This window comes from Verticillium nonalfalfae, assembly GCF_003724135.2.
Source record: "Verticillium nonalfalfae strain VnAa140/NRRL 66861 chromosome Unknown scaffold_7, whole genome shotgun sequence".
NCBI lineage: Eukaryota > Fungi > Ascomycota > Sordariomycetes > Glomerellales > Plectosphaerellaceae > Verticillium > Verticillium nonalfalfae.
Window position 1 is genome coordinate 57,879 of NW_021167232.1, and position 23,911 is coordinate 81,789.

Below are 23,911 nucleotides of genomic sequence, written 5' to 3' on the forward strand. Positions count from 1 at the left end.
AGGTGTCGGACAGCAGATTCAAGTCAACAGAGGGGCGCGTTGGCCTAGCAAGGGTCACCGTGCAGGGGGTGCATGCACTGTAGATCACCAGGCCAGCGCCTGCGGACAGACAGTGCGACGAAGCTCGAGACGAAGCTCGAAACGACAAGGAGGGGGGAGCTATGACATCGAGGCCCCCCCACCATCCATTATCAGTCGATAAAACGCCTCTCTATCTTGTCTCTACTTGATTCTCAATCGTTGAGCTCAACACCATTTCCCCCCCAAAAATCACGCACATCCTACGTTTCTGTTCCTCTACCAATTCTCTCGAACAGACCTTCTCTAGCCCCCGAGAAGTGATTCCGACTTCACAATGGCCGAAACCCAGGTCCAGCCCGCTTGTCTGAGTACGTCCAAGCCTCTTCCTCCAAACCCTCCGTCTCCCCCGTCGAAGCCCCGCGGTGCATTTGGTGAGGGTGGTGAAGGCGACGAGGGCAATCCAAATTCCGCGAATGACACAAGCTCCAACTACAAATCACCCTCGCTTGGTCATCCCACCCTCCAAGGGGAACACAGAACCATGTCCTTGCCGCCCGCTCTCCGCAGGCCCGATTACATCTTGACCGCTGCTTACATGCTCATTTCGCTCGAGCTGGCCTGGCTGACCCTCTGGATTCTTCGCTCGCTATAGTCGTGATTGATGGCTGGGGTATTCCTTCAGACCGTTCGCCCAAAGATGGCGATGCTATCGCTGCCGCCGAGACCCCTACTATGGATGCCTTCTCGCAGGACAAGGAACACTTTGTCGAGCTCGAGGCCTCGTCCAATGCCGTTGGCCTCCCCAAGGGTCTGATGGGCAACTCCGAAGTCGGCCACCTCAACATCGGCGCCGGCCGCGTCGTTTGGCAGGACGTCGTTCGTATCGATGCGAACATCGATGATGGTACATTTGCGAGCAACGCAGTCCTGAAGGATCTGATGGAGAGTGCCAAGAACGGCAACGGCCGTCTTCATCTCTGCGGCCTTGTCTCCCACGGCGGCGTGGTAAGCGAAGCCTCGTGGAGTTTGATCCTTTTCAGCAGACCCTAACTTCTTTCAGCACGCCAAGCAGGACCACCTTTACGCCATTCTCAAGGCTGCCAAGCAGTACGAAGTTCCCAAGGTCTTCATTCACTTCTTTGGTGATGGCCGTGATACCGACCCCAAGTCCGGTGCTGCCTACATGGAAGAACTCGTCGGCCAGTTGCAGGAAATTGGCATTGGTGAAATCGCAACCGTTGTTGGTCGCTACTACGCCATGGACCGTGATAAGCGTTGGGAGCGTATTGAGATTGCGCTGAAGGGTATGATTCTCGGCGAGGGCGAGGAGAGCACCGACCCCGTCCAAGCCATCAAGGATCGCTATGCAAAGGGCGGCTCCAAGGACAAGGATGAGTTCCTGACACCCATCATTGTCGGTGGCCAGGAATCTCGCATCAAGGGTCAGCTAAACTTGACAATCTTTCTCGTACCGCTCTCACTAATTTTGCCACAGATGATGACACTGTCTTCTTCTTCAACTACCGTTCTGATCGCGTCCGCCAGATCACTCAAGTTCTGGGCAATGTGGATCGATCCGTCCTCCCCGATTTCCCCTATCCTAACATCAAGCCTCTCGTCACCATGACTCGCTACAAGACGGACTACCCTTTCACCGTTGCCTTTGAGCCTCAGCACATGGGCAATGTTCTGGCTGAGTGGATCGGCAAGCAGAAGGTCAAGCAGGTGCACGTGGCGGAGACTGAGAAGTACGCCCACGTCACCTTCTTCTTCAACGGCGGTGTTGAGAAGGTCTTCGATCTTGAGGTCCGGGACGAGCGGGACCTGGTTCCCTCTGTCAAGTCTGTCGCCACCTACGATGAGGCTCCTGAGATGTCTGCCGCCGGTGTCGCTAAGCGTGTCGCCGACCGCATCGCGGGCGAAGACCAGGTTGACAAAGACACTCGGGAAAAGACGGAAAAATACCCGTTCGTCATGAACAACTTTGCGCCCCCTGATATGGTTGGCCACACAGGCAACTACGAGAAGGCCATCATTGCCTGCAAAGCCACGGACGACGGTATCAAGACCATTTACGAGGCCTGCAAGGCGCACGGCTACATTCTCTTCATCACCTCTGACCACGGCAACGCTGAGGAGATGAAGTTTGAGGACGGCAAGCCCAAGACGAGCCACACAACCAACAAGGTCCCGTTCATCATGGCCAACGCCCCCAACGGCTGGAGCCTCACCGATCGTGTCGAGCTCAAGGACGGCAAGGTCAGGGAGCCTGTCCTCGGCGATGTCGCGCCCACGGTCTTGCAGGCCATGGGTCTGCCTGTCCCTGACGAGATGACCGGCCAGAGCCTGCTCGTCCAGTCCAAGTCCGAGTCTGACAGCAAGAAGAGGCCTCATGCTGAGTCTAACTGAATCATCAATGAGAAATTTTGAGGAGCTGCGAGAAGCACGGCGTTATGGTAGTAAGCGGGTGTGGTCGGTGGGAGTTTACCTAAAAAAAAGGCGCCGTGGGTTGGCGAGTGCATGGTAGGTTGGGTGATGATGTCTACAGAGGAGCTCATAGAACTAGCTCCTGATAACGATAGAAAGAAACGATGTATGGATGATGAACTCGAGTATTGACTCCAGTACGAGGATCACGTGCAATCCAGAACATTGATTACCGTCTTTTTAGTGTGATGTTTACAAGCTTCATGGCGTCGTGCACGAATGCATCGCGTCGCATTTATGGCGCGCAGATTGAACCCTTCCGCCACATGGCACGAGCACCACATACATCTCAGGAGCGATAAAGTCAGGCACCAGGGACATAACATTCTCTGTTCATCCCCAACAAGCTACGCTATCAAAAATTCATCTTTCCCCTTTCAACCGCTTCGCTCTCGGGGTGTACAAGCCAAAAGTCAAAACGCCAAGTTGGCAGCCTCTAGATAAGCCCAAGACCTTGATCTGGTCCATCCTTTTTCTGCAACCCTCAACCCATCCATCCTTCGAACCGTGAACACGACTTCCCGCCCACCATGTAAGACAAGAAGAGAAGGGGGCGGCGGTGTGAGTTGAGTAGGTTTGACAAGACGCTTCGCAAACCAGCCAGTTGACCAGATGAAAATCAAGGTGGATATCTCTTCGCTTCGTTCCCAGAAAACATGTGAAACAATGTATAAAATCAAAACCGAATCAACGCCCGAAAGATGCAAATGTGATCCATCGTGCCCCAACATAGCCAGACAAAGAGGAAGAGAGCAAAGGCTGGGTCATTGATCTCCCCCAGCCTGGACTCATGTTGGACAAGATCGGGAGAATAGGTCTGTAACAACATTAACTGCACTCGCTGCTACTCTTGTAGCCGCTCTCGGCGTCGACCGTAGCGTTGGAGCTGTCGGCAGGATCGGGGAGGTCAGTGCTCTTGCTGCGGCCGCGGGCCGTGCCGGCAGCAGCGATGGCGCTGCTGCTCGAGCGCCGAACCGGTGCTTGGTGAAGCATAAGCCCTGGTCCGTCTGGACCAGGATGAGTTGGCCTGGGCTCGTCGCCGTTGTCGGGCTCGCCACCCTCTTCATCCCCGCTCGTCATGTCTTCATTCTCAGGGTACGTGTTGATCGATACCTGATGGTGCATTGGTGTGACGTCGGCGATCCTGCTGGATTCCAGGTCATCATCCATACCGGAAGAACTAGAGTCGTCGAAACTGCTTTCGGTATTTGTGCTGAAGGGTGGGAAGAAACAGCTCGGAGGCGGTAGCGGCATAGGCGCGAAGCGCTTGATGCGGCCGGAGACATAGTCGATCTCAACCAGGGGTGGCTTGCCAAGCGCCGGTGCGGCTTTCTGCAAAGGATTGGCCGATACCTGAGAAGAGATCCTATTCACGACATACTTGGCGAAGGTATCGCTCATTTCCCGTTGAACAGGCATCGTGTTGGCCTTGGGCCTCTTGGTGCCGCAAACGACCATGAAATGATCCTCGGGGACGACGCCGCCAAGGCCAGAAGGCTCGAGCTGCTGAACTGTGAGGAATTGCTGCGAGTCGGACCATAGAAAACTCCCTTCCATTTCACTGTCGTCAGAGTCATCGGTGGTGAGATACGGTACTGTTGCCTCTGGCTCAGCTCGTATCGCAACAGTAACAGCCCTGATGTTGTCGCTCAGAGGCCGAAAACGGAGGGCAGACCCCGACGTCGTGCGCTGAGGAGGATCAGGACGGACAAATTCGGGTCCGGAACTCGACTTTTGTTGCCCGGACGAGGCCATGTGGGAAGTGGGTGAAGTGTCTCCAGGGTCACCGGACAAGTCGGTGCAGAATGGCGCTCCATTGTAATAGATGATAGCACCATCGCGGCGACGCTTCTTGCGAAGTGACGTTCCCGACCCGCTGTTTCCCCACCGGGAGTCGTCCAAGTTGCTGTCTTCAACCGGACCGACGGATGAGCTAGTGTCGTCCATGGATGATTGACCTCCAGATGTCGACTGGTGGACAAACATGGGCTTGTAGTGGAAGTTATCGGGCGAGACAGAAGTTTTGCCGAGGAGTGTTGGGTTGTGTTTGCCGCTCGAATGCGCCGAAGATGGATCTACCTCTCCTGCCACTTGAACCTTCTTCAACTTCTTTCGCGGCTCTTCCTCGTTGGAGCCATCAGTATCCTCAAACGATGGACTCTGTCGAGAGCCATCACCTGAGCTGTCGCTACTGAATCGCGTGCCGTCACTTCCACCTCTCCATCGGATTTTGCGGCCGTCGTGAGAAAGTTGGAATTTGGTGCTCTTCTCCGTCACAGCCGTCCGAATGAAGTCCGGGGTCACATTGACGATGTGAAGCTGGGCCAGACTGCAAAGTAGGTTAAGGTACACCCAGCCGTCGGCATCGGATGCCACATCTTGCACCTCGTGGACTGGAAGTAATTCAGGCGGAACGAGACCGAGATGACGGATGTAGTCCATATTTTCGGAGGGGACCTGTTTGCGGTGAGGATCAAGATCCAGCGGCCGGGTTGCACGTTGTTCGGCTGGTGTTGCGTCTGGTGGCGAAACGCTGTTACTAGTCCGGGCAACAGCCGTGTTTCCTGTCGCCTCGTTCTGGTCGCCGTTGGAATTTTCTGTCGAGTCGTTGTCCCTGGATCGGCTTTTCTTGCTTGGTTCCTCCGCGATGCGCGCTTCTCTGGAAGCCTCCGGATGTGCCAGGCTGGGTGGTTGGTGAACCATTGAGCCTTGACCAGTGGTGACTTCGGACGATTTGGCGGCGAGAACCGCCCCTTTCTCGCGGAACGCTTGTCCCGTAATCTTCCCAGTGAAAAGGTGCTCGAGTCGTCGCACGACGAGCTTCTTCTTTTCCTTGTCCGTCATGACCATGTGTCGCGGATAGAGGCCTTCCGGGATGTCTTTCAGATAGCTTTCGACCTTCTGTTCCGAAGATCTGGCTCGCGAGCTCATTGAGGGGCGCGTAAGAGAGGTACCTGATGTGTTCGGCCCCGTTGACGCGGAGGCATAAGCCGAATCGGCATGCTTCCAATTTGAGCCGGAAGAAGATGAGGCGTGTTTGGACATGGAGCCCGATGCTGAGTACATCTTATCGTGATTCCGGGACGACTTCTTGCGAGCGGAAGAGGTCTCGGCGCTGGCAGATTCACTGAGTCCAGAGGCGAAGTCGCGAAGTGTTGCCTCGAGTTCCCTCTTCTTCCGCTTCGGCAGACCGTGAACCTTGATCTCGAACAATTTGTCGCGCTTCAAGAGGTCTGGGCCAGACTGCTTGTACTTCTTCAACTCATCCTTCAGTTTTTGAATCTCGACAGTCAGATCATCAATGACACTGCGGTAGTCGCCGGTGCTGCTGCTGCGTGCTACGGGCGGCCTCAGAGAATGGGAAGCGCCAGGCTTGAGATGGAACGGGTATGTTGCCTTGTTGCCGCCGTCTTCGATGGATGAGTCGCTCTCTTTTTGATAAAAAGGAGGGTCAACTATAATTCAAGTCAGTTACGGCTTCGACACGTAATCGGGACATTCCGTCATACCATCCATGCCTTGGGTGTATGCAGCGGTCGGGTTCTCGTTAGAACGATCAAACCACCTCATGGCATCGCTTTGGGTTGTATCTTGGCTTTCCCCAGATGAACCTCTTGTTGGCGACGTGTCGACATCTTTGTGGATCGATATTGTAGGTATTTGGCTTGATTGAGCTGATCTCATGCTGGCGGCGTTTCGTAGACTCGCATCGCGGACGAGGCGATGATGCTGCAAAGTGACGGACTTGTCGGGGGATGTTCTGCGTGGCATGGGCTGCCCAGCGGCGTTGTCGGGCAACGACTGGGCATCGCTTGGTTTAGCCGTTGGGTCGGCCATGGATATGGTGCGTCCCCAAGAAGCCAATATGCGGGGACGAATTAATAGGTGTGAATGTGTTTGTTGTTTATCGTGGGTTGTGTGGTGAAGTCGAGATGGCGCGAACGTCGTGTGCTGAGTTCAAGGCGTCGAGAGTCGTTGTCGTCGGGCTGAGGATCGTGGGTTGTTGGGTAGTTGGGGGAACGGTGGGTGAAGCGATCGAACTGGAGGGTCTGCAGTATTAGTTGCTGGATCATGGAATGGCAGAAGGGGGGGTGGGCGAGACGCAGGGCCACAAGCCGCACACCCATGGTAAGGTAGTACAGGCTCAGGGTGGGAGTGAGGGCAAGTGCATGCGCTGATTGGCCTGTGTCATGATCTCGATGCAGTGGGCGGAGGTGGAGGGATATGACGTCCGCCGGTTCTGGCCAGACACCCCTCCCCCAGCTTCACACCTGAGCACAATCCAGGATAAAGTAACAACGTACAGAAGGAGTCGCAAGCACCGTTTTTTCGGGACGATCAAGCTGGACGTAGCTGTGGCGGCCTGTCTTTTTTGCGACAAGGTGCTGAATTTCGGGTCGCGTCCTGGCGTAGTTGGTCGGCCTGAGGGGATCGATCGAGGTGCCAGTGCGCATTGGCAGCCACGGAAACGGCGGCAGAGGATTGATTGCACTGTGGCCGCCAAGGCCAGAACGAGTGGCCTCTTTGTTTTCCTCCACCACTAGATGAGCTGCAAAGCTTTGGGCGATGATTTCGAGATGATGGATCGATCTGTTCGCCGATGGACCAATTTTGTTCGTTCGAGATGGAGGGGGCAATGAGCTTTGGTCGTCGCACGCCGGTCGGAATGGCGAGTTGCCGCGGGCCAAGAAGCGAAGCTCTAGTGTCGCTTCGACGGCTCGTCGAGTGTGCCTGTTGCAGTAAGGCGAGTTGTGTGACACGCTCTCAATCGCGATGCTCGCTGTTGCTTGTTGCCCGTATCTCTAGGCTCGTGGTATCGAGAGCCTCTGACGCAGCTAGCACTGCGCGTCAAACGGCCAGCATTAGATGGCAAAGAAGGCAAATTCGCAGTTGCTGGGGAAAATTGGGTTGAGCAGAGAGCTTTTTTTGACCAGGAAGCGGGAGGCGAAAATGGGCTGTGGGTCGTGAGAATGCTGGGAGACGGATCACCAGACTCATCGGGACGAGTTCCTGAAGGTGCCTGTTGCTTGGCCTGCCTATCTTGGTTTGTGCACCCATAGGTACGGCGGCACTGGGTCACGGCGGCGTGGCCAGAAGCCTGGAGCCCCGTGCAGCACAAACGTATGCGGTCGTGTTACTCAATGGGAGGGGAGAAGAGGCAACGGGCGATGGGGCCCTGGCGATTCGATCGCGACCGGTGGTGTCTTTCCTACAGATCGAGAGAGGGATGGTGTGGCCTGATGAAAATCGGGGTCATGTCGATAACGCCACGCCATGTCTGGTACTTGGTCGGGGAGGCGGATCCCTTCAGGGTCGCCTGTGGGGTGGAAGTCCACTAGGTGTGGGCTGTATGTCGTGAGCTTGACGTCATACCACATAGATGTCCGGCGATAGACAGGCCCACGATGCTCACGAAATATTGAGACAAGCGAACTGTGATACAAGTAGACGACTCTGCAGGCAGTGCGCATCGTACTCTGGTCGCAATTACCTACCCATCATCTTCGATTTCTTATCGATTTCTTACCAGCCTACAACGGGGGCCCGATACACCGAGGCCTTGTTGCAATCAAGCCCCCAGGCCCTCAAGCCCCCAAGGACCCCGAAAATGATGGTGCGCTAAATGTCAAGACACGACAGCCTTGCATAAGCTAAGCCCGAGGGGGTGCTAGTATTCCTGGGCCTCTGATTCGCTTACCAGCTTCCGAAGGAGACGTCAAAGGCCCAGACCCATACCGGCCCACCTTTAGTCACCCAACCCTGGCTCTCTTTCTGTGCCTCGAAATCTGGCTTTTGGCCAACATCGACGTTCGCCCAGCACTGTTTCGGCCGTCGTCCTTCCACACCTTGCTGGCTCAGAGCGAACGAGTGGAACTGGATTTCTTCCGCTCGAACTCACTGCGTATGATCGGATGCCATCTGCTACGACGGAACATCCCTTTATCCGAGAGTAAGTGTATCTGTGGGTGTATAGTCACCCTTTGGGGACAACAAGGCGTTGGTACAGGATCAACTAAGCTATTTGGACCCCTAGTTGATCATTTCCTGTTTCCCAACGCTCTGCCAGGTACACCTACAACTGGAGCGGGGCTTGACAATCGTCATTTTGGCTGCGGGCATGTTCCAATTCCACAGCCAAGTTTTTAAAGGTAGAAACGTCATCACCATCAGCCTGGTGGAAAGAATTAGAAGATTCCGGCCCGCACGTCAAATGCAAAGGAAGCAAGGCTGGGCACACCGCCGACGCGATGCTGGTACAACCTCAAGGCCCGGTACACTAAGGACACTTCCAAGCGACTGTTTCTGCACCAAGCTTGACGTTGTGTAGATCCTGCACCGCGACGACGGCTCTTCGGGTTTTGCCCAGCCTTTCCGCCACGCCACACCAGCTGTGGCTGGGATCCCGGAGCCCGGCGCGTCTGGGTGGCCTGGTCCCCCGGATGGACTCGTCCGAATGTATGATCCGCACGACCTACACGCGCCACCGCGCGCAACCGTCCACAGACCTATCAGCAGGCTCCGATCCCCAGTTCACGCGTCTCTGGCGCGTATCGGGATGAGCCAAGATGCCCATCTTGTACAGCTGCCCTTGCAGAGATGGAGCGAAGATTCGATGTCGCTCGCCCAGATCTCGGAGCATCGTGTCGTTCAGAATACTGCAACCCCATGGCGTGCTCTTCAGTCATCGCCCCCTAGCCCCCCTCACCACCCCCTGCTGAGGCCTTCGGCGAAGACGGTGATGTGAGTTAGGGTTGGAGGGTGAGGGAGGGGGCGGTGGAGGTGATGGGAAGCTCACCCACATGCAGGTCAGTCAAACAAATGTTTGGCACGAAATCCAGGAGCCGAACATGGCATTTCTGGATTTCCCCTCGTCGAAATCCTCAAATCCCATCATTTGCCGGCCCCTCCCCATGGCCGGTGATGCTCGTGGGCTTCCGTGATCAACCTCTTGGCACTCCCTCTACCTTACGTGCAGGACACGGTTCAGGGGTGCTTCTTCATGGTTGAGCTGAAGACATACCGGCCTGTCTACTAATGTGGAAAGAGTCATCCACTCGAGGCGCCGAGGGATAAGCGAGCTAATCTCTAGCCAAACCAAAAGAGTCGTTCTGGTCCCCCCAACCATGGCCACGACGATGGTCTAGCCGGAGGTTTTAAGGCCGCCGATCCTTGCCCAATATGGAGTAACATCGCATGGAGCTCCTCCCTGCCCACGCGACGGCCCGGCAGGGTCTGGAAGCCTGTCCGCTGGTCCGCTTAAAACACCTCGAACAGAGTCTGGACGTAGTATGACAGTGCGTAAAAGGAAGCCACCGGTCCGCCGATCGGTTTCTGTGTTGACATCAAGTTCCAATGGGAGCCAGTCGCCGACATCTTCAACATGATCAAGTCGTGGATATCACGTATATGATGCCCCTTGTAGGAGTTCAACACCAGTGGATCGAAATTGGTGCGCTGTGCCCAGATTCCATGATCTTTGTAGTCGAGCCTCATGGCGGAATCTTTCGGGACAGGATGCCAATAGCGTACCGGTTATTGCTGCGGACTACGCGACACGGGTCATTGCGTGTGCGAAAGACTCCGGTTCCTGCTACTGGCTATGCTCACGCATCAGCACGCATATCCCGGTAAAAGATATGTATATGAATGTATAGTGAGCAGCCCTGGGACAATCCCCGAGTACATCCAGTTGTTGCTAACAGTGTCATAGCTCTAGCTTGCGCCATGCTGTATTCAAGCGTCGTGAAATCCTGTTGGACGCATGTTTAGGTGCCTCTCTATTGGAAGGTGTTGCCGCGGAACGAGGCTGTTGGTCACAAACAGACTCCTGGGTATTCAATAGTTCTTTTCTTGTGCTGTAAGTTACCATGTCGTCCATGGCCGTGCTCATTGTACCTTGTGTGGGTCATGTGCTGCCTAGCCCCCTACGGGTGGTTGGCAGGGATGGCAGGTCGGGGGTTCAAGGAATCCGGGGTTCCCTACCGACCGGTGCCACACTGGAGGATACTGACTTCAGAAGACGACGTGAGAGGCTATTCAATCATGGATATATATGCAGATCATGTAAGCACACAATGCATGACGCTCCCCGGGCAGTTTGTATGCATGCCATTTGGCCGTACCCGACAATCCCTCAACCCCTGGCGATCTTGACTGCCTGGAGAATATCCTTCAGTCCCTTGCCTGGTTCTCCTGGTACCACGTCCGACCAAATCCTCTCCTCCAACCTCTCGTCCACGGGAAGCACACTCCAATTCGGACTGGCTTCAGCCTTCAACCATTTGAAGTCATCGACTTGGTCCCACTGATTCTTCGAGTCATCACCGGGTGATTCCTAGACCAGTCAGCACGGTCCTGCCGCCATGTCAGGTCTTCACGTACAAAGGACCTAGGGAGCGGGGCAAATCGCATGTGTGAGCAATCCTCAATGATGGGTCTGCTCCCGCAGTAGAAATAAACGTCCACGTTGTGGCATTCGTGAATTCGTACTTGCCGTGCTGACACGACGAGAATGCTGTTGCGGATTCCCGTGATATGCACCGGCCCATCGACGTTACCGGCTAGCACGAGACTCCGTTCAATGTTTTTGAGTGCCAGGTTTGCGAATGGTGCGGCGCTGCCCGTGGCACGCGACATGTCCACAACGCAACCGGAAATGTCGGTCAGGCGGCCGGATGAGGTGGCATGGCTGGCGGTGGCGGGCAGCAGGATGTGCAGGTCGGTTTGGCCGTAGATGGCGATGTCGCGAGCGGTAGAGAAACTAGGTTTGCGGATGTGAGAAGTCGACGGCTGTGCCATCTCATCATTGTAATTCCGGACCGTCGTTGGGGCCAGCGGTGCAATCGTGTCTTGCGCCTCGGAGGCGGTGCTCGCGGCGGGTGTCCTGGCAGCTTGTGAGGTGGCAGTGTCGTTGCTGTTGGAGAGTACGCGAGGATCTGATTTGGCGCTTGAAGGCTGGATACGGGACTTGAATTGAAACCTGGATCGGGGTGCGAGCTTGGCGGTTGTCACATTGAGCTTGTCTGTTAGGGTCTTGATGGCTTGGGCATAGTTCCGTTGGTCGTAGGAGGGGACGAAGTCCGAGGCATCGGCAACCTCACTGGACAACCTAGAGATGGCAGCCAGTATGGAATCGGCGGCATCCTTCCTTTCGCCACCAACAGCAGCAATGGTAGACAGGCGATCTATTTGGTCTTGGAGGGCTTTACTGTGTTATCATTTGAGACGAACAAATACAAAGCTCCAGAAAGGATCGCTTACAAGTCACTTCGACCTGGAAATGGCGGTAGAACTTCTCCTTGGGGTCCTGCATTTTGGTTACTACTGGCAGTCCTCCCCCGGCAGCGACGGGCCGAATCACATCAGGCGTCATGATGATTATGGAGAAGAAGTATCGTCTTCACAGAGCAATGGCAATATTGAGATATGGATTGTTTACTCTGACCTGCGTCGACAGAAAATACAGTCTGAATCTTGAGGGTAAGAAGTCAAGCAAAACGCCTGCGACGTGGCGGAATTGCCGTGGGTTAATATGTAGGTGAAGGCGTCCAGCAGGGCGACGTGGGAGTGGTGTGGTTACGCGACGTGGGGTGACGATGGTGGTCCTCTTCGTGGTCGAGGCAAACACGGTAGTGACGTCGCAAGCTGCAGACCTGCCACGCACGGTAGAACCTCTTGAGCTGAGTGCAACCAATGTTGGTGTGGGCTATACCATGTGGGCGATCACACGATGTTGATGCTGGGCAAGTGATGCTGGGCAAGGAGTGGCGGAGGAGCGCCGAAATGCACGTCGACGGTTTCGTGTCACAGGCTGTAGGCGATGGCGGGGGCAGTGAGTTCGATGAGGGGTCTACATCTTTGGCACACGAAGATGTGGAGACAGAGTCGTGACATCAGATGGTGTGATTGGCGGAGACACGACTCATGATGGACCCTGGATCAGCGTCCACCAGGCAGGAACCCAAGCCCCTCGTGACGTCGTGCCTTCCTACCTCCCCCGCCCATTCTCTCGTCTGTTGCTTGCCCATTCGTGTTGACTTCTACATGCTCTGCATGCTCGCCGACATGCTCTGCATGCTCGCCGTCATGCTCTGCATGCTCGCCGTCATGCTCCTGGCAGTCTCGGCGCAGCATCTGCCTTGAATGCTGTGCCAGCTGGCCCGAGGGAAATCCACGGGCAGAATAGCTCTGGCTGTCATTTTACTCATGACAGCCAGCATTCTCACCTATCGGGAATGGTCTCCCGGACGATGTTGATGGTCAGTATGAACATAGCAGCATCACAATGCTACACAGGACCACACGACCATCCGAAACACGACAGTGAGAACACCCTTTTATTTAGACGATACTAGTTCTGCAACAAGGTCTTGAAAAAGGCCGCAGGCGCCGTCTTCGGTGCTGCCAGATGGAGGACCTCCTCACTGGTTGTCGATGCCGTACATTCACCTTCCCAAGCTTTGACGCCAGCATGCTTTATCGACTCAGTAAGAGCTTTGGGCCCAGGGCTATGTTCCACGAGGTAGTCGATAAACGACATGTCCTTGTAGTGGACTTCTTCGACCTTGGTACCGATCTCCTGCTCCACGAGCGCCACGATTTGCCGCCCAGTGATGTCCTCTGGACCGTTCAAGACGTACTTGGCCCCGTTGTGCGCCGCCACATCTTCCTCGACGAGCAGCCGCGCGGCGAACTCTCCGACGTCGTCCGCATGAACGATGCCGACGGGTGCGTCTTCCGCCGCGATCAGCCTCAAAGGGCTTTGCTGTCCGGTCTTGCGGAACTCGTTGACGAGAGTTGCCGCTGTCTGCAGGTAGAAGGACGTGAACACATTTGGCTGAAGTGACGTCCATTGTAGGCGCTTGAACTCGGGCGAGCTGAGCAGGGCCTCGATGGCCCAGTGGGCCCTCGGGTAGTAGGCCTCGGAATCGGGACGCACGTTCGCCGCCGTCGTCGAGATGCGCACGACGTACTCGACGCCTCCTTTCAGTGCGGCTAGGTGGAAGGTAGACTCCTCGGCGAACTGAGTCGGCTCATTGTGGGCTGCGATGAAGGCCCTCGCGACATTGTGCTGCCGAAGCCAGTCCGCCGTGATGTCCACCCAGCTATACTCGATAACTTCGACGCCAGGCAGACCAGCGAGTTTCTGTGCTGCGGCGCCGCTTGCGGATCTTGTGATGGCCAGAATCTTGTGGTTCGAGAAGGTGGGACTGGCCTTGACGAGTTCCGACAGGGTAGCAACAACGGCTTTACCTGTGTTGCCCGTGGCACCAACTACGAGGAAAGCGGAAGTCATCGTGTGATGGGTTCGATTGGGGTGTTTTCGATGAGTATTCCGGAAGTTATGTTTTCTGAGAGAAGACTTGTGTGGCATACGGGCGGTGGTGAGACTCTACAGTTCTACTTATACACTCCGCCGTTGGGATGCTGAATAATTAGTATCATGTCTGCTGCGGACCTCGACGCCAAGTCTCCAGCTACGCTACCATGTAATGTCCGCAGGCCTGATCGGTGGCCCATTGATACCTTTCGATACAACGAGAAGCTAGGAAGGCGGGTCGGCTTTTACGCCATCATACCTCGTCCAAGTACCTCAGACTTGGTAGATTGGAGGTGGGCGAATGAGGTAGAATCTCGATGACGCCAGGCATTTTGCACAGCATCTGAAAAGCGTAAGAGGGCCGCGAAACTCAATTCCTCACATATTCAATTGCGCTGAAAGTCATGCGGGATTAGGTTAGTATGAACAAGAGAGCATGCGGTTTCACCCACTTGGGTAGCGGACCAATACTCGAGCAGAAAGTTTTGGTAGAGTATAGTAATCATGTCAGGCTATTGCTTGATAATCGTTCTCATTGTTCACAACCATGTTGCCTTGTTGGTGCTAGAGCGGACGGAGCCTCTGCGGACTTTGGCGGAGTTTTGTTTCTGATGACGCAGTACATGTAGATGCGAAAATTGTCGGCGCTCAATATCTCAGTGTCGCACCGCTCTCATCACCTAGTATCTGAATTGCCTACCTACCTACCTTACAGGGAGCAGGGAGCAGGTGGGGACTTGAGGTTTGACTTGTAAGACCATCATCTTCGTGTAGCGAGCAGCATAGAAGCTAGCCTCCGAGGTATTATTGATATGACGAAGCGCAACATTTCGCAGAAATGGCCAAGCTAACGAGATCCGCCTTATAGAAGCCCGCAAACGCGAAGGAAGCTTGTCGTCGTGGAGGGTACTGTTACCGAGCCTTCAGCGAAACAGCCCCACGCACCATGAACAACCACACCGAACACGTTGGGGCGGTCAAGCTTCATTTGGCTCCCGCCCTCGCATGTAGGTCTGACCACCTGCCAGGTTCCTCTCGACATTTTGGCCTGTTGGCACCCTGCGCCCTTTGGTTGACATGAATGTCAATCTTGATGTGACTCAGGCGCAAGTTGCATGGGGTTGTTCCATTGTGGTTTGCGGTTGGTGCTTCTAGTGCCCACACCTTAGGCAGGCGCGCCTCATCTTCGATCAGGGAAGGTGGTGGAAGATCACAGCCACTCGAGTCGCACAGACTGCATCTGCGCTAGCCATCCTCTCTTCGTCCATCTTTCAGCCCTGCAACATCGAGACTGGATTATATAAAAGAACATCATCACAACCGTTGACTGAATGGCTGTATCCTTGGTGCATCCTGCGATAATACAAGCTCCTGCCTTCATTCCCGCCAGAGCCTCGGTGTCAATTCTCTACCATGGCTGCTGCAACACATATCCAGCTGCCCCAACCGGCACCTCGATCGATACTCAGCCAATATCAGACATTCCCTGCATCCCGGGGCACCTCCAAACGTATACACAACGATGATCGGGTCGATGCAGTAGAGTTCAACGAGGCCCTTATACTGGCGTCGCTCTGCCGCAAGTATCTTAACCTGCTCCACGCTACCTCGCCTGCTTTCGATCACGCCTACGCATATACCCCTGATGAGATACTCGAACTCCCTCTGATGAAAGTCCGGATCGATGACGTTCTCCACGACCTACCACGGCGAAAATCCAACCGCGCCATGCTGGCAGGCTCCATCGCGGATCTTCTCTTCCCCTGCCACGCTGGCTCTCTCTCGCCCATCATCCGCTATGATGCTGACCGCGTAAAGTTGCATGCCTGGGCAGTGCTCCAGCGAAGATACGACATGATAGTCGCAACCGTAAGGAACGGTCGCACTCGTCATGGTCTGACTGGCCAGGCTGACCCGGGCGTTCCTGCACCGGTCTGGGCCTCTCGCATCCTGGCACAGGGCCCTTGGAATAAAGACAGCCATCCCATCTCCCTCGAGGGACCTCAGGCACTCCCCATGCCGGTGCAAGTTGCCGAGGCTGATGACCTGGCCCCATTCTTCCACCATCTTGAACAGGGCGGGACACACGAGCTCGGCGCCTCAACCACTGGACATGCGCTAGACGATGGCAACGGCGAGCCTTACTATCACGTCCAGGGCGCCGAGTTCCAGAGAGGCGTTGTGTATGAGGATGGTCGCATGGATCTTTGCAAACAGGTCGTGGGTCCTGATCATATCGGCGACCTCATGAACAGCCTGCGGGCCAATGAGCACGTCAGGCACTTCCTCCTTGGCAATAACATCATCGGCCCAGTAGGTGCACATCATATAGCCTCATTCATCAATGCACTTCCTAGCCGTATGGACACCTGGTACCTGGCGGGGAACTGCATTGATGCCCCGAGTTTCAAGACTCTCGTCGACGCCATGATCAAGTCTGACGCTATCACGAACGTTTGGCTCAAACGCAACCCTCTCGGCAGAGCTGCTGCCCACGATGTCTATCGGCTGATCACCGAGACAAGAAATCTACGCACGTTGGATCTCGACCAAACTGAGATCGGTGATGCTGGCTTCGTCGAACTTTTCACTGACCTGGCGGCCTACAAAGACCGGGTGCTCCCTCTGGAGAACTTATATATGAATGGTACTGGCTTCGCCGAGGCTGCGGCTCGGGCGCTCGCCAAGTTCCTGGCCTCGCCCAACTGTCGCCTGACATCGATATACTTGTCGAGCAACCCCATCGGAGACGACGGCGCTGCAGCCCTTGCCAGTGCCTTTGCAGTCGCTCCCCAGGTCTCACGCCTGCTCTTACAGTCCATCGGCCTTACCACCCGGGGCGCTCAAACAATTTGCGAAGCCCTAACATCTCACCCCGGCATCCGCTGCCTCGACATCGGCCAAGCATACGCGACACATGATCTAGGCCAGGCGTACAATTACATTGATGAAGGCGCCATCCGAGCTATTACTGACCTTCTGACCTCAACCCCATCCCTGGCTTCCCTCAACCTCGGTCACTGCCCCATCACTCCCCTGGGTCTTGGCCAGATAACCACAGCAGCGTTACAAAGCTCTCTCCTTGCCTACATTGCCATCTCCATCCTCCCGGACCCAAACATCAAGAAACTGGGGTTCGTCCCATCGCGCGACAGTAAGATGCGCGACGCTTCATCCTACACTGCGCCGACCAAGGAGCAGAAAGCCCTCGATCAAGCACTACAGCAGCACATGGAGGCAAACGTCCGGTCTGTCTACGGCGAGGACATGACCTACAGCAGATTCATGGGTGAGGAGCGGAGATGGCTCACCAACGACCGGACTGACGTGAGGAAAATTGACTCCGTCTATCGAAATCGGGACATGGGCCTTGCGCGGCGAGGCCTCATGACGTTGGTCAAGAACTGGAAGGAGGGCGATGATACGCTAGAGAGGGTGATCAAGGCGCAAGGCCCGTTCTGCTGCAAGAAGCGCCGAGTTTGATCTGTGAACTGTGAGGCTTTCAACCTTCGACTTGGGTCTTCGCAAAACAAGTTGCGCTTTGAAGTTTAGCACGTATTTCAGTTCCGGCAATGTGGTTTCATGTTCTAGAGGCCTCGGTCGTACTCCTTTCATGAGCACGCAATTTCAACCATTTTAATCGAGTTGTTTTCCTTCATCTTCCAATACCCCAAGAATAAGCGTTAGTGAGCTTCAAGGTTACCCTGTGCTAGACTCTCACGATTCCACCATTTGTAAGTCTGGCTCCTTCTCGCTGTAGTCCTTGTTTGGTGCAGCCTCGTTGACCTCCTCCCAGGTACACTCCCAACCTTGTAACATGGGCCAGAGTAAAAAGATACGACAGTATCGAAGGCAACTTGGCGCGCTAATCATATCTCGAGGCTGATGGTCTTGGTAAAATCAGGCCACTACAAGACATTAGATGCGCGAGACAAAATCTTGCTTGCGGTTCGTACGCCGCGCTTTGCTGTGAAGCCCAATGTTATTCTGCAATGGACGAAGACGTTGAACAGCGGTTGCACAAGGCACGCAGCGCGTTGCGTCGAGAATGCAGTGGCTGCACTGAGCCAGTGGCGGGTTCAAAGCGTCTGCGTGACTTGCGAAGTCCTCGGGGCTGGTTGGCCTGCAACAGACGTGTCACATCCATCTGAGATCGCCTGGGGAGGGGAGAGCTCAAAATGTTAGGGAGATGGTATTCACAAATTCCAATTCGATGGCGTTCGACATGTTTGGGTCTGGAGAATGCGAAAGGGAATTGGTCTGCGAGGAAATTCCCACGGGACTTGCCTGTCCCATGAGGTTCGAACCGTGGTCAATTCAGCCTTACCCGGTCAGTATCTAGCTCGGACTCTAACGCGAACAAGGCTTCAGGGGCGGACTTAATACGTGTTAGTTGTGAAGTGGAGGAATGCTGCCAGGGATGGACCTGAGGGGCTGAAGGGCCTGGAGCGAGCTCCGTCTCGTGGACACAAGACATTTCCCCAGGATACGCTTCTCTGGCTCGTGGAAAGTGAGACAAAAAAAATGATACGCCGACTTCCAACATCCCATGTGTTGTCTATGAGCTTTGAAAATCGACGCGTGCGAGGTTGTCTATAAAGTTGATGATGGCAGCTCCTCGGGAGCTTTGTTTCGCCGATCAACCCTGGTCCGACTAACACCAACTGACCTCTATTCATTCTTTACAGCTGTTCGCAGCCATGTCACTCTTTACCATTCGTTCACTCTTTACAGCTTTGCTGCTTGGCAATGCTCTTGCCCTGCCTGCCCACGAGTCCAAGACGGCGACCAAGTCGCCCAAGGACATATGCAATGACGGGAAGCTGGCCGCCGGGAACCCTCGTGCGGCCTTCTTCCGGAAGCTCGTGGGCGACTCCGGCTACAGCAACCACAGTCGATGCCCGTCGCCCAAGGACGGGCCCTTCAAGGTCGGTATCATTGGCGGTGGCGTTGCTGGCTTGTACGCCGCCATGATCCTGGACTCTCTGGACATCGACTACGACATCCACGAAGCGTCCGGTCGTGTCGGAGGTCGAATATTCACCCACCGCTTTGACCAAGCGGCTTGGGACAAGTCCACGCCAGAAGACCCGGCGTACTATGACTACTATGTGAGCCCGAATCGCTACCGTTGAATCCCGAGATGTCACTAATACGGCTTTCAGGACGTCGGTGCGATGCGCTTTCCACCCATGCCATACATGGATCGCGTCATTGGAAACGAATCCTGGAGTTTGATCCCATATCTGAACGCTCGCGTTTCCGAGCGGGATCAAGTCGTCCAGAAGAGTTACGTCTTTCAGACGAACAACACGTTTCGTCGTTTCAACGGCGTCACGGCCCTCATCCAGGAGCCGAACTCTGCGTCGGCAGAGAGATACGATGTCCCCTTGTTCAACGCCACGTTTGATGCTCTTTCGGCGTCTGAGGTCTGGTCCGACCAGGTCCAAACCATGGTCAACGCCCTCTCGGACGACTTTACGACGGGATTCAACAAACTAATGAGTTACGACTCGATGAGTGTCAGGGATTTCCTTCTCGCCAAGGGGTTCACCAACAGCGAAGTTGACTGGATGGAGACGATGAACGACGCAACCGGCCACTACGACACCTACTCCATGGCCCAGGCCGTCCTGGAGGAGTGGATCTTCACAAGCGCCGACATCAACAAGTGGACTCTCATCAACGGCGGCATGGATATGATTACCAAGGCCATGAATCTCATTGTCAAAAACAAGCCCGTCCTCAACCATAGGGTGACGGACGTCAAGAAGAAGCCTGACGGCACGCTCAAGATGGTCGTCAACGGCGCTGACGAGTATGACTATGCTCATGTCATTTCCACGGCTCCGCTGGGTGCTCTTCAGATCATCAACATGACGGAGCTGGGACTGAGTTACTACCAGAACACTGCTATTCGCAGCCTGAAGTTTGTGCCGTTCCCCTACCCTGGAGAATGTGTTCGAGTTTTACTGACGCGATGGATGTAGTTATGATCCTGCTGCCAAGATTGGCCTCAAGTTCAAGACTCGCTGGTAAGATGCGCTCGCGTGCGGAACCAAGAGGAACGACTCCGTAGCTGACGAAACTCAGGTGGGAGAAGCTGGCGACTGGCCCTTTCCAAGGCGGACAGTCCTTCACCGACCTCCCCATCCGGCGCTGTGTATACCCCTCGTACGGCATCGACGTACCCGGGGCGCCCGGCACCATGATCGCCAGCTACACCTGGGGCCAGGACGCCTCGCGCCTCGGATCCTACCTCAACCCGCACAATCCGACCAACCAGGAGCCGTACCAGCCCGAGAGCATCAAGACGCTGGTCGAGGTGACGCTGCGGGACCTGGCCGAGCTGAACGGCGTGACGTACGAGTTCCTCGAGTCTGAGTTCGTCGACTTTCACGTCTACGACTGGTACGGTTCGGCGTACTCGAACGGCGCGTTTGCCATCTTTGGGCCCGGCGAGTTCAGCAGTCTCATGCCCTGGCTCATGACGCCTGCCGCCAATGGTCACATGCACTTTGGCGGCGAGGCGCTCAGCTCGGGCCACGCGTGGATCATCGGCGCTGTCAACAGTGCCTGGAGGACGGTATATGAGATCCTGTCGGTCGAGGGCATGAATGACAAGATGAAGCAGTTTGTCGACCAGTGGGGCATCATCGACGAGGTTGACATGGGCTGGTACGACTGGTCTCCCGAGGGGAAACCGTAAGCCAATTCACGTAGATAGCTGAACGGTGTGGTGAAGAGAAAAATGAGCGGTCGTCGTGCATTGATTGTATGAAGGGTTTTTTAACCCAGTATTGGCTCTTGGTGATGGAAGTGACAGTGACCGAAAGACGTGCTAGGTACATTCGAAAGGGGTATGCTCCTGCATCGACAAGACGGCAGTGGTGAGCAAAGCAGGCTATGGTCTGAAAAATCAGGATCTCGTGCAGAGGTCCTTCGCAAATGCTGACGCGGCAGATCCCAGGTCGCTGAATTAGGTAGTGAGGCAATGGGTAGTAATCATGAATGCTGTTAAGTCATGCCTATGATTACAGGGGCCTCAGTGAGGTTGACATGCTGCCGCAGACTGAACACTGACCAAGTGGTTAAGATCAGCCATCTCGCTGAACTTCATGACGAAGGTTGCTGAACTTCATGATGAAGGTCTCGCTGGGACACCGAGGGAGAGTAGAGGAAGAATTGCAGGCTGTTCGACGACGATGGTGAGAGGAGGAGGAAGTCAGTATCCAAAAAGGTATATGTAGTAGTACGATGCGAATGGAGTCTTCAAGCCGAAAATAGTACACTAAGCGATTTGATCGATAACACTGGGGAATGTACGGGGAATGCACGGCAAGCAAGACATGGTCGAACCCATCAACACTTCAATCGGGTACGCGAAGGCATGGGGTCACCCGCGATCATCGTTCCTCATTTTTAGTGAATCTGAAAATTAGTGTCAATGCGACTTCGCTCTGAAAAACTTTCTTGCGCCCATCTCGCGGCGCTGATTGATTACACTCGCGCGCGATAGGTAGTCATAGCGAATCGACATCTCTTCACTGGAGCTTCACCACCCAGGGCCTCGGTACGAGGATTTCGCGCCGCGAGCCACACACCGGCGCCGCTTTGCTTTTTCTTCTTGGAGAACCGTCCTGCTGCACGATTGAACCCTTTTCACGATGCCGATCAAGTCACACAAGCGCAAACGACCTCACGACGACTCCGAAGCCATCGACCCGCCTGCCATCACAGCTCCCCCACCCCCCACCACCGAAGCTACGACGCGTCGCGCAACGCGTCAGACTCCGATACTCCCTCCAGTGCCGCCACCACACGCATCGCCGCCGCGACCGGCCACAATCCCAGCTCCCTCGGATGCTGAATCGCCTGTGCAGACGAAGCGAGGACGAGGAAGACCTCCAAAGCCGAAAACCACGACAGACACTCCTGTGCCTGTTCCCATCAACCCTGGGGTCGAAACGGTTACACGAGCTGTCCCACCCTCCGCACCGAGCACCCAGCCTGGGCCAACGCAGCAGCAAACGACACAAGCACCGCGCGTTACAAGGCAAAGGGGTGCCAGCATGGTGGCCATCAACCATCAGCCACCCCTCGCCGTCAAGGAAGCAAAGGAGAATGTCAGACCAGCGAATGGCCTTGTTGCGCCGCAAATCACCTACCAGGCACCTCAACCACAGTCACAGCCATGGACGAGAACCCTGATGCGACCCAGCCCACCCACGAGCCTGCCGCCCTCACTCCAGCCCCAACCCAGCGTGCCGGACAGCAAACAGCAGCTGGCGCGGGTGCGCGATCCCGCTCCCTATCAGTACCCGACGAGACCGACCAACACGCCGATCCCCGTTCCAGCCATCACGCATACCTCTCCACGAACGCCGTCTGCTCTGCCCCAGCACCCCACGAAGCAAGAAGCCCAGAAGAAGACGGCCATGCCGACGCCGAGGACAGACCGCAACATCGACAAGGTCGTCCTCGGCGACATCTGCTTCCGCACGTGGTATCCTTCCTACTACGGCAAGGAGCTCCTCGGCGACATCTCCTCCGGCCACGCCAGCAGCAAGCCCAGCCACGCGCAGCATTCAAACGGCGGCAAGGACGGACATGGCCAGCATAACGCGGGCGAGGCTGGTGCCAAGGCGCACGCCCGGCGCGGCGGCGACGCGCCCATGCTCGACCGGCTGTACGTGTGCCCGTGCTGCTTCAAGTACTCCAAGGAGCTGGTGTCGTGGCTGGGCCACGTGCACGTGTGCGAGCGCAGCGCGGGGCCGCCGCCCGGGCGGAAGATCTACGTCCACCCTCGGGGACGCCGGACGGTGCTGCGGGCTGTGCCGGAGGTCAAGCGAGGGCCGGGGAAGAAGGCGAACGCCGGCATACGGCACGTCGAAGAGGTTGTGCGGGATCAGGGTGAGTGGAGTGTGTGGGAGGTAGACGGGGAGGTAGACGGCGTGAGTTTCCGCCATCTTTTCTTGGTCCCCTGGTTTGGATGAAGACGTGGCTAACAGTGCTGCAGCTGTTCTGTCAGAATCTCTCCCTGTTCGCGAAGCTCTTCCTGGATAACAAGTCGGTCTTCTTCGACGTCACGGGGTTTACCTACTTTCTGCTCGTCTACACCCCACCTGCTCGGCCGCCAACGGGCCCGCCTGGCGATCCATCGCAGCCCGCCGTCGACACGTCCGACGAGAAGCCCGTGAGGCCGCACATTGTCGGCTTCTTCTCCAAGGAGAAGATGTCGTGGGATAACAACAACCTCGCTTGCATCCTCGTCTTCCCACCATGGCAGCGCAAGGGCCTCGGCGCTCTGCTGATGGGCGTCTCCTATGAGATCAGCCGCCGCGAGGGCGTCCTCGGTGGGCCGGAGAAGCCCATCTCCGACCTCGGGAGGAAAGGCTATCGTCGGTTCTGGGGCGGCGAGATTGCGCGATGGCTCCTGGGCATCGGCGGCATCGCTGGTGTGTTTGACAGCAGCGAGGAGACGCTGGTGGACGTGGGCGACTGCAGCAGGGGGACGTGGATCGCGCTCGACGACTGCCTCATCACCCTCAGGGAGATGGGCTTGCTGCAGGATGCTGGCGTTGGGCCGGGAAAGAAGCCCGAGGTTTCCCGCCCTGCTGCGGGTGACGATGGAGACGGGGCTATGGAGGACGTCGGTGATGCTGGAGAGCCGGAGCCCGTGCCTGATGTGCCCAGGGTGAGGCTCGACAAGGAGGCTGTTCGGGGCTGGATCGCAGCAAATGGCATCAGTCTGGAGAGGGTCTGTGACCCGCATGGATTTGTCGAGGGCTACGCTGTGAAGCAGGGCTCTCCTGAAGAGGAGGAATATGCGTGACGAGCGCAGTGTATAGTCGGAGGAGGTTCCTGCATGATTTATGAGATACCCCAGTGCGGTGTGCCATGCATGCCTCTGTTACAATATTGAACAATTGTTTTGGTATACTTGCTGTTTGTCAGTCCAGTGGCTCCTTTGGTGTTCGGCTTTTCTTGGCTCGCTTCATGAGTCCACTCTTCTATGAGTACAGCAATACTACTTTCGGGATTCTTTTATGCTTCTCATTCTCCTTTGGGATAGACTCTTGC

The 23,911-nt window shown here is 55.8% G+C and overlaps 7 protein-coding genes across 7 annotated transcripts; 4 read left to right on the top strand and 3 right to left on the bottom strand.

Moving 5' to 3' along the window:
- Positions 1-355: 355 nt before the first annotated feature.
- On the top strand, positions 356-2,430 carry D7B24_008062 (uncharacterized protein; the record flags this gene model as incomplete). The annotated part of the gene is made up of 4 exons (XM_028642158.1): positions 356-389; positions 674-1,026; positions 1,082-1,463; positions 1,517-2,430. The coding sequence occupies 4 exons, from the start codon at positions 356-358 to the stop codon at positions 2,428-2,430; spliced, it is 1,683 nt and encodes a 560-aa protein (XP_028498530.1).
- A 906-nt stretch (positions 2,431-3,336) lies between these two features.
- D7B24_008063 (uncharacterized protein) lies at positions 3,337-6,345 on the bottom strand (the record flags this gene model as incomplete). The annotated part of the gene is made up of 2 exons (XM_028642159.1): positions 3,337-5,963; positions 6,018-6,345. The coding sequence occupies 2 exons, from the start codon at positions 6,343-6,345 to the stop codon at positions 3,337-3,339; spliced, it is 2,955 nt and encodes a 984-aa protein (XP_028498531.1).
- Positions 6,346-10,642: 4,297 nt separating this feature from the next.
- Positions 10,643-11,881, bottom strand: D7B24_008064 (uncharacterized protein; the record flags this gene model as incomplete). Its single annotated transcript, XM_028642160.1, has 3 exons — positions 10,643-10,843; positions 10,891-11,711; positions 11,770-11,881. 3 exons carry the CDS (start codon positions 11,879-11,881, stop codon positions 10,643-10,645), a joined length of 1,134 nt encoding a protein of 377 aa, XP_028498532.1.
- Positions 11,882-12,859: 978 nt separating this feature from the next.
- On the bottom strand, positions 12,860-13,804 carry D7B24_008065 (uncharacterized protein; the record flags this gene model as incomplete). Its single annotated transcript, XM_028642161.1, has 1 exon — positions 12,860-13,804. The coding sequence occupies one exon, from the start codon at positions 13,802-13,804 to the stop codon at positions 12,860-12,862; it is 945 nt and encodes a 314-aa protein (XP_028498533.1).
- A 1,437-nt stretch (positions 13,805-15,241) lies between these two features.
- Positions 15,242-17,311, top strand: NLRC3 (NLR, CARD domain-containing protein 3; the record flags this gene model as incomplete). Its single annotated transcript, XM_028642162.1, has 1 exon — positions 15,242-17,311. One exon carries the CDS (start codon positions 15,242-15,244, stop codon positions 17,309-17,311), a length of 2,070 nt encoding a protein of 689 aa, XP_028498534.1.
- Positions 17,312-18,528: 1,217 nt separating this feature from the next.
- On the top strand, positions 18,529-20,537 carry D7B24_008067 (uncharacterized protein; the record flags this gene model as incomplete). Its single annotated transcript, XM_028642163.1, has 4 exons — positions 18,529-18,939; positions 18,994-19,757; positions 19,819-19,863; positions 19,922-20,537. 4 exons carry the CDS (start codon positions 18,529-18,531, stop codon positions 20,535-20,537), a joined length of 1,836 nt encoding a protein of 611 aa, XP_028498535.1.
- Positions 20,538-21,495: 958 nt separating this feature from the next.
- Positions 21,496-23,663, top strand: D7B24_008068 (uncharacterized protein; the record flags this gene model as incomplete). The annotated part of the gene is made up of 2 exons (XM_028642164.1): positions 21,496-22,782; positions 22,848-23,663. 2 exons carry the CDS (start codon positions 21,496-21,498, stop codon positions 23,661-23,663), a joined length of 2,103 nt encoding a protein of 700 aa, XP_028498536.1.
- Positions 23,664-23,911: the final 248 nt, after the last annotated feature.